Source organism: Zea mays, chromosome 7 (genome assembly GCF_902167145.1).
Source record: "Zea mays cultivar B73 chromosome 7, Zm-B73-REFERENCE-NAM-5.0, whole genome shotgun sequence".
NCBI lineage: Eukaryota > Viridiplantae > Streptophyta > Magnoliopsida > Poales > Poaceae > Zea > Zea mays.
The window spans coordinates 164,998,063-165,007,395 of NC_050102.1; the positions used below are offsets into that span (position 1 = coordinate 164,998,063).

Below are 9,333 nucleotides of genomic sequence, written 5' to 3' on the forward strand. Positions count from 1 at the left end.
AAGACAATAACCGACATGGAATACAACTCTTTGATCCCATAACTCTAGTCGCCACCGGTCACAAAAGATCGGATAATCCTTTAGGCATTATTTAGATATCCTCGTATTTATCTCAATTCATATATATTGAGATGGATTGAAGTGAAATCTAAATTAATTACTCCTCAATCCACTTCAATTTATATGGCTGTAAATACGAGAGTATCTGAATAGCCCTTAGCCGCTCGAGTGATCGAGAACGCCCAACTCCTTGTGGCGTCTGTAAATTTTGGCCCTGTTTGGCACAGCTTATTTTCAGCTTCTTCACAAATTTAAGCAGAAGTTCTGCCAAACAGACAGCTTCTGCAGTAGCTTATCAGTTCAGTTGCTTCTCAAAATAAATTAAAACAGCCAACAAGCAGAAGCTGCTTTTTATCAGATAAGTTGTTTTTTCAACAAGCAGCAGCTGTGCCAAACAGGTCCTTTATCTTACTGGGCACGAACGTTTCATTGTGGCAACCCATGTTTATGATCTACAGGAAGAGACGAGCCTAAACGCACGGACTCAACGCTGACACCGACTACCAGGATCGCATACTCCTACCTCACTAGCGCGTCGGTCTACTTGTAAAAGAGGAAATTTGGCTACTGATGGCCCTGATGTGTTTCTCTCCTGCTGGTGGTTCAGATGAACAAGTAGTCCACCCTGTCGGAGTCGGACGCTATTGATCACGTCAAGAAGATCCAGATCCAGGTACTCGAGCTGCAGCTACAGCTCGCCGACTCGCCGGGAGAGGCCTAGGAGAAGCAGGGCAGCGCGTCGTGTTCCGAATCCTTCACTGCCACTGAAACATGCAGTATCAATTAATCGCGAGTTGATACTGCAAGTATGGTTTAACTAGTTGAAGGAGAATTTTTTTAAGGTAACATTGAACACTAGGATCAATTGTTGTGCGTATCTGGAACTGAAAATTCAGAACAACCGACGCCACGTTTCATAGAATTAATATGATCTGGTTACTCAATTTTCATCGTGTTTGTCAGATACATGGAACCAAAACCTTAACAACTACAACTATTGCCTTTCGAAAAAGCTGTTGCTTGAAATGATACCCCTCAGATTGACCATTTTTTTTTTAAAAAAAAAGAGGACGACAAGATAATAAAATTACTCTTCCGACGACGAACTCTAGCGGTAAGGCGTTTCGTGTACGCAATGTAACAAGAGTACATGTTAAACTGGTAAAACTGACGGATAAAATACAGGGTTGTGTTGAACACACAAAGCACGATGGACCTTGAGCTCCCTGAAAGGGGGTGAACTTGTGATTGTGCACAAATTTAGTCGTCGTCTTCCGTCTTTGTGTCCGCTTCCGTTAAACCTGAATTCTGTTTGCGATGCTCGTACTACGATATCTACTGACCCCATGTACGCAGGCACACAGCAAGGCCCGACCGGATGCTGTGATGCGCTGATTTCAGCTCACACAGAAAAGCAAGCCAGTCATGAAAATTTGTCATGCTTTGTTAAAATGAATCTAGGTTCAGACTAATCTGTTACTTTTACGGTTTTACCGACCGTACTTCACCTGAATTTTGCGATGACTAAAAAAACCCTGCAATGACGATTTCCTTGTGCTCATCGGCTTCATGGAAACGTGGACTCCAGCCCAGCCAGCCACCGTGACGAGGCAGGGACGACAGAGGACGCCTGCAATTGAATAGCATGTTCTTTTTTTAAATCATGTGCTGATAGGGACACGATCACGTGTATATTTTAAATTTAGTATATTTATCTCACATCTTCGGATCCTAAATTTTATAATATAAAATTTAAAGATGAGATGATACTCTATTTCTATTTATTTTTAAACTAAAACTATTTTATATCCTAACAAATTGTGAAAAAACATTTAGATCGTGATCCATTACTATCTCTAATTTAACCTAACTAATTTTACAAAAAACCTCTCTCATCAATTTTTTACAAAGAATCACTCGTAGCTACTACAGTTAGATATATACATGTCCAGATTTCATATTTTAATAAACATGTGAGCACCATGCTACTTTGAGCACATGATAATACTGGATACGTGGCCTTCTTTTAGAAAGAGGCAAAAACAAATCCGCGTCAAGATTCGCGCTGCGGGATGGATGATGGATCACATCGGCACCAGTTTTCTGCAGGCACAGCAGAGCACGACTCCTCCACGTGGCCATGTAAACATGGGCCCCACCAAACCGGTGCGGACTGTGGAGGGACTCGGCCACGGACCACCCGTCTCGCCCTCATCTAATTACGCCCCGCTCGCTGTCCCTCTCAGATCTCTTCCTTGTTCTCGCCTCGTCGTCCCCAATCGTCGCCGGGAGTCTCCCGATCCTTCTTCCACCACCTCACCGGTGGTGTCAGGTTAGAAAAATCGGGTCTCTCTGCGGTTATCTTCTCCGCCCGCCCACTTTTGCGGGAATTTTTTTTATCTGTCGCGTCGATCTGATCTGCGAGCGGTGGGAGAAAGGGGATTCCGATCTGATACGCGGGTTGAATTGCAGGGCCGGCTCGCGGACGGTGCTTGGACTGCCCCCGTCCCGTCATGGATCGCGCCGAGCTCACCACCGAACAGGTCAGTGCATGGGGTTTGCTTACCCGCTTCCGTTTCAACTGTTGATGCTTGCTAGCTGCCTCGTGCCGAGTGTGTGGAATTTGTTGGGTGTGCGGGCTGGTTTATTGGGCCGCATTAGGAGGCTGTAGTGTGGTACGAAGGATGCACTTTGCCAATTGTCATTCTACTGTATTGATTGACTTGCTGGGTAAAAGTCTGTAAAATCTGTTGCAATGTTGCTTCAAGTAGATGAAAATTTCCACCCATGTCAGAGTTACTTTATTGCTACTTGCATCCTAGGCTCACGTTTTGCTGTGCTCATCTATGGAGTCTAGAGAGCATCCTAGGCTGACATTATTGCTACTTGAGCCATAGTGATAGCGCAAACGAAACTCCCGTGATTATCATAGGAATGGGATTTTTGTTATGCAAAGAAAAAGTGGTTTGCTGTTTCTGTATGGATGGGGCCACGACCCAAGACATAGCCACCCTTTAGCTGTGTTAAAATGATGGATGCATACACTCCGGGCCTAATATAATATCGTGCTAGTGATTCTCTGCAAATGTCTTAGGCTGTCTTGTTCTTCTTTACCTGAATTTGTAGGGAGTTGGGTTTCCAGGGAAAGTGTTTCCTGCTTACATAAAGCTGATGACTGCTTACTGCTGCATTTATATTTGTATCAGTTAGCATATAAAGTTTTAACATTGGCAGGAAGAGTTAGAAATAACTACTGGAAATTGCAGATGATTGCATTGCATTATGTTTATATTTCTTGGGGCAAAATCTTCCTGCCATCTGTCTATAGGTTCTAACTTCCAACCAATTAGAAACTCTTGATATGTTACCTGACATCATATGCTTTATAGGTTCTCGTATTATGTACCGAGCGCCTGATACCATGAACATTTTATCAAGTTTATGGCAAATCTATAATCATATGCCTCGTTAATTGTGCTACTAGGTACTGAATCACTGAGGCTGCCTATTCTTCTGAACAAGTTTATGGAAAATTGCACTTTTCTAGCACTGGCATATTAATTTTCAGTGTTAGCATGCCTTCTTTCTTGGCTAGGATGTTTTTCATAAAAATGTCGCACGCATCAGTGGATTTTGGAGTTTTTGTTGCATTACGTTAGCAGGGAGGAAAAGTCTGATTCCTTTTAATTAATTTATGTATTGTGATTTTGTATGTCAAGGTTCTGAAGCGAGATATTCCATGGGAGCATTACATGTCAACTAAGCTTATCTCCGGAACGTGCCTTCAGCTTTTACGGCGATATGACCACAAACCGGAGAGCCAGCGAGCTCCTTTGCTTGAGGAGGTGAGTTGCTTTCTCACCCAAGATTATTTGTGGGTAAAAATGATTAACTACCATTGCATCACTAACTTAGTGCCTTCTTTTTCCATCTTTCAGATTTGGTACTATCTTGTTATGATTGATGTATTCATCTTTGCATCACAATTTTCTTGTTTTCTCACTCTTTACTAAGCTACCGTATTCTTTGGTGTCTCAGGATCATTCTTTTAGCTTACAAGAGGTTATCAGATATGCATATTTGTACTGAACTATTTTTCCCCGCAATATTTGGATTGATTCAGTCCATTAACAGGGTGTGTACACAACATTTCATAGGTTTACTGTAAACAGGATCTAGTTGACTAATTTCCCTTTTCCTCTTTTCCCCACAAATAACACTTACTGCCTATATTGCCTTGTACTTGGCCTTGAAAATAGTTATATTATATTTTACTTGAATTTATGTTTATCTTTTTTTATCTGTTTGGACAGATCTCTATTATATGTTTCATGTTTGGTTACTCGACTAGTTTTATATAACACAAAGATCCTTAAAACTCTGTTCTTTTAGGATGGGCCAGCATATATCCGAGTTTTCCTGAATATCCTGCGGAGCATCTCCAAGGAAGAGACTGTGGAATACGTGCTTGCACTCATTGATGAAATGCTTGCAAGTATGCGACTATTTATCAGCCTTTTCTTCCTTTCAGATGAAAAATAATCACTTCCATCATTAAACCATTTGATTATCACTTATTTATGTTACATTGGTGATACCTTTGTTTTCAGCAAATCCTAAGCGTGCAGCACTGTTTTATGATCAATCTTTGTCGGGTGAAGATATTTATGAACCGTTCTTAAGTTAAGTGTACTATGCTTGTTTAATTCTTTTTATTTTTATTTTATTAATTTAAGTAATCAACTCATTTCGCTCTTCAGCAATTAGATTGACATATATTGCCCTTACACATCCTGATGGCAAGATTATATATTTAGAATAGTCACCTTCTGTACCTGATAGCCTGTTTTGTTTTGGTAATACCCTCACAGGCTCACACTAGAAAGAGTTCATCCGCACCATGCTAGGCCTTATTTATCTTGTTCTCTGACCACCATATAGCTAACAAAATTATAGTTTTCAGGTTGTTATGGAAAGGCAACTGGTTTGTACAAGAAAAAAGTTGTAAGATATTGACTGTTATAATTAGGTAAGTTTGGCTAATATTCAAATGCTCATCATGCAAAAGCAAAATTATTTGTAGATCTTACTTTACTTTGACTATAGTGCACGACCAAAGCTTCAGAATGGCACACTTCCAAATGGAGATGCTTCGAATTCGAAGAGCAAGCTTACTTCAACACACGATGTATTGAGAGGTTTGGTTGATTGGCTCTGTTCACAGGTTAGAAATGTGAATGATCTTTTTAATTCTTTACCAATTTTTATTTGTTATATATGCTATGAAACTACCGTTCATGTGTTCTGAAATTTTATTATGGTTTGTTTTGCAGCTGAGGAATCCTACACACCCGAGCTGCTCTATTCCTACTTCTATCCATTGCCTCTCCACTTTGCTAAGAGAACCATATGTTAGGACATTATTTGTTCAAGCTGATGGCATCAAGCTGCTCATTCCCTTAATTTCCCCAGCTTCCACACAACAGTCAATTCAGGTGATTGCTTGGCCCTAAGCATCTAGAATGGAAATACGTTGGGGAAGAGTTGTCTCATCAGGTCTTAGCAGTTTGATTGCAGATAACAGACATAAACTGTTCCATCTTTCAACTCTAGAACTAACTTCCTCACCTGTGTTCCTTTTTGTTATTTCTTGTGCAGCTCCTTTATGAAACTTGCCTCTGCATCTGGCTTTTATCCTTTTATGATGCTGCAGTTGATTATTTGTCCACCACAAGGGTTATGCCAAGACTTGTAGAGGTTGTCAAGGGCTCTACTAAAGAGAAGGTAATGTTCTAAATTTGCATGTCATATTGTGCCACTGTAATTACGTCAGAAAAATGTTAACATTATGCACAAACTTGAAGGTGGTCAGAGTTGTTGTGTTGTCCTTCCGCAATTTGCTGGCAAAGGGTGCATTTGCTGCCCAGATGATCGATCTTGGATTGCCACAAATGGTACAAAACTTGAAAGCTCAAGCATGGACTGATGAGGTGAGGAGCTTTCCAAACCTTTGGATTTTTAATATTCCACAGGAAAATATGCATCAAATATTGGAATTTTCATATCTGAACCATTGGTTCAATTGAAGGAAATGTAACCATCTCCAGCAAGGCATAGATATGGGCGTGCAAAAAACTGTTTTGCACTGTAAACTGCACTGTTTACAAAACGGAGTTTGAAATAGGGAGTGAGACAGGGAGACCGCTGGAGATAGCCTGGCCCTGGCATGCATATGCTTTCTTTAAAACCAACTTGTCTTGAATATTTGCTATTTACTGTTCAGTAATAAAAAAATGTTGCATTTTATCTAGGATTTTTACTTTAGTTTTTTTCCTTTTAGAGGAAAATGACACAATTTGCTAAAATATTTGGGAGTTGATTTTTTTGAGGTGCCAGAATTGTCAGGCAACAATCTTAGACAACCAAATAGTACAATACTACAATTAAAAGGACAACTCACAAGTGATAAGTTCACAATTGTCATTTATTGTGATTTGTTGGAGGTTCCTGTAGTTGCTGCTTCAAAAAATATGTTGGAGGTTCCTGTAGTTGCTGCTTCAAAAAATTGGACTCGTGATTCGTGAATTCTCATGCAAGCATAAATAAATGTGACGATATATCTTTAATGTAGTGATTCACAGCTCTTGCACGTTTGAGAAAAAAATGTGAATGTATCGCCGTTTAGTATGTGCTCAGGTTGAGCTTGTATGTGTTTTTGCACCTTTTTGTGCTAACTGCAATTTGCTATTATTTATGCACCCAGGATCTGTTAGATGCTCTGAATCAACTAGAGGTGGGACTCAAAGAAAACCTCAAGAAGTTGAGTTCCTTTGATAAGTACAAACAGCAAGTTCTTCTTGGTCATCTGGACTGGTCTCCAATGCACAAAGATCCAAGTTTCTGGCGTGAGAACATTAACAATTTTGAAGAAAATGATTTCCAGGTACACCTTGTCCTTTCATCTTGATTGAAAATATTTAAATAAACTTGTTGCACAATTGGGCTAAGTAGTTTAACTCTCAAATTCATAGCTAAGCTATTATGGACAATTCATAGCTGTGCATCACTACATTGAAGAGATATCTGTCACATTTAGTGACACCACCGCTCTCAACCGTAAGGGTTGATTTGGTGATCAGGGATCCTCAGAGAATCTATGAGGAGGAATCTCTTTGCTATTAAAATTTGAATAGCAAGAAGATTCCTCCTCCATTTATTTGAATAGCAAGGAGATTCCTCCCCCATTTATTTGAATAGCAAGGGATTCCTCCCCCATGGATCCCCTCGTGATCCCTGTCCACCAAATCAGCTCTAATGGTTAAAAAAAATCCCCTCGTGCCCCGCCTGCATATCATGCGCACCACTTTCCGGTTAGGCTGTTGCAGAGTGGGCAGTTGATCGGCCCGTTAGTGATGGGGGGCTAGGGTTCGGGGGTTTTCTCGGCCGTGACCATGTTTCGGTCTCTTTTTAATATAATACCGGGATGGCGGTCTTTTCTTCCCTGGCCGAGTTTTAGGTAGGCTCATAAGCATTCAGCTCTGTGGTTGTGATGAAATTGCACCTATAACTTGGCAGATTCTGCGAGTTCTCATGACAATCATTGACACATCAAGTGACACCACCGCTCTTGCCGTGGCCTGCTACGACCTCTCACAATTCCTTCAGTACCATCCATCTGGCCGAATCGTGGTGGCAGACCTCAAGGCTAAGGACCGAGTCATGAAACTCATGAATCATGAGAACACTGAAGTGAGGAAAAATGCATTGATCTGTGTGCAGAGGCTCTTCCTTGGCGCAAAGTATGCCAGTTTCCTGCAGGCTTGAGAAAAGCTGAGTCTTGTATTTAGATCCAGAGAACCCCTGGTCATTTTTCAGAATGGCTGTTGAGAAAGAAAAACCTTGAAAATTCTTGTTCAGTGTATCCTATTGTTATTTGATTTCTGAAGCCGATGTATAATAAATAATCAGAGTCATAGAATGCTCGATGTAATAAAGTGTCCATGGGCTTGTTGATTCATTTATGTAAATTTTGACTTGTAACATTAGCAAACCTCTTTTTTGTTATTCTTCTGCCTGACAACATTGCCTGATTCGTGTGCATTACATGTTTGCAATTGTTCATTTGTTCCACAGGTTTTTATGTCCGTTCATTGTCCTGAAATTTTAGAACATCCTGCACCTGCCATCTTTTGATTTTGCCTGGTTGCGCTACATGCTTACAACCATCCACATCGTTCAGTTTAACCTGTATTGTTGTTCATAATAACATTCGATATCATTTGTATTTTTTATAACATTTGAGGTTTCACATTTAGAAAACATATACTTCGTTCTTATGAAACATGAGCAATCGACGTTTCTTCTAGTTCAAACTATCCTAAGTTTGATTAATATCTGTATCACATGAAAGAAAGAAATTATGAAACTACATTTGACAATGTTATTGCTGCTAACTTGTTGTATTAAAGTACTATTATTACCAATTTTATAAATTTACTCAAGCTTATAATAATTTGACTAGCTAAATGCCTGTGCGTTGCAACGGTCAACGGAAATATATAATATCAGTATACTACGATAACTTATATACAAAATGTGTGTTGTACTATTATGAGAAAATGTTTGATAATCAATTTGTGATTCTGGCTATACATAAATTTTGTTATTTATAATTTATATGTTTCAACACTACATTGCAACCATCAGTATCATGCAGATTTCGATATATGTCACGATTTGCATGGTCTCATCATTGGAGAACACGTTCCACACATACCGGAAGAAATTCCCTCGTACATCGTTAGCCATCAGACACGTACCACCATACGCTTTTGCTTAAACAAAAAGGTAAGTGTGTGTTTGCGAAGAGAATTAAAGGCAAACCGGCACCAAAGCTACCCCAACGGTGGCGAGTATGGCGAACTGGTCATTGTTATCGGTCCTTCTCTACGTCACCTCTGGCGTCAAGATGACGCCACAGTCCTCGATATAGTAGTCGTCGAACGCGCGCGACATACCGAGTACTAATGACTCTTGGCTGGGCTGTAAAACGAAGTGCACCCCGGGCTCATTAGCAAGGTAGTACCCCTGGTCGTTGCACCACCGGATGCGCTACTCCTCTACATACATCGTGTTCGAGAACAATCATACAACGTCAACAACGGCCATCGTCTCAGCGCACAAGAATTCATGGCCAGTCAGTAGCGACTTACGTGGCAGGTTGGGCTTCAGGTGGACGATAAGCTGGACGACGTGATGGCGTCGTCGTCGAAT

General features: G+C 40.5%; 1 protein-coding gene across 1 annotated transcript; it reads left to right on the forward strand.

The window, feature by feature from the left end:
* The first annotated feature begins 2,259 nt into the window (after window positions 1-2,259).
* LOC100280574 (vacuolar ATPase subunit H protein) lies at window positions 2,260-8,097 on the forward strand. The gene is made up of 12 exons (NM_001153493.2): window positions 2,260-2,392; window positions 2,533-2,603; window positions 3,780-3,905; window positions 4,453-4,555; window positions 4,671-4,743; window positions 5,024-5,089; window positions 5,167-5,284; window positions 5,394-5,555; window positions 5,719-5,844; window positions 5,925-6,050; window positions 6,824-7,003; window positions 7,636-8,097. The coding sequence occupies exons 2-12, from the start codon at window positions 2,574-2,576 to the stop codon at window positions 7,882-7,884; spliced, it is 1,359 nt and encodes a 452-aa protein (NP_001146965.2). The 5' UTR covers window positions 2,260-2,392; window positions 2,533-2,573; the 3' UTR covers window positions 7,885-8,097.
* The last annotated feature ends 1,236 nt before the right edge of the window (window positions 8,098-9,333 follow it).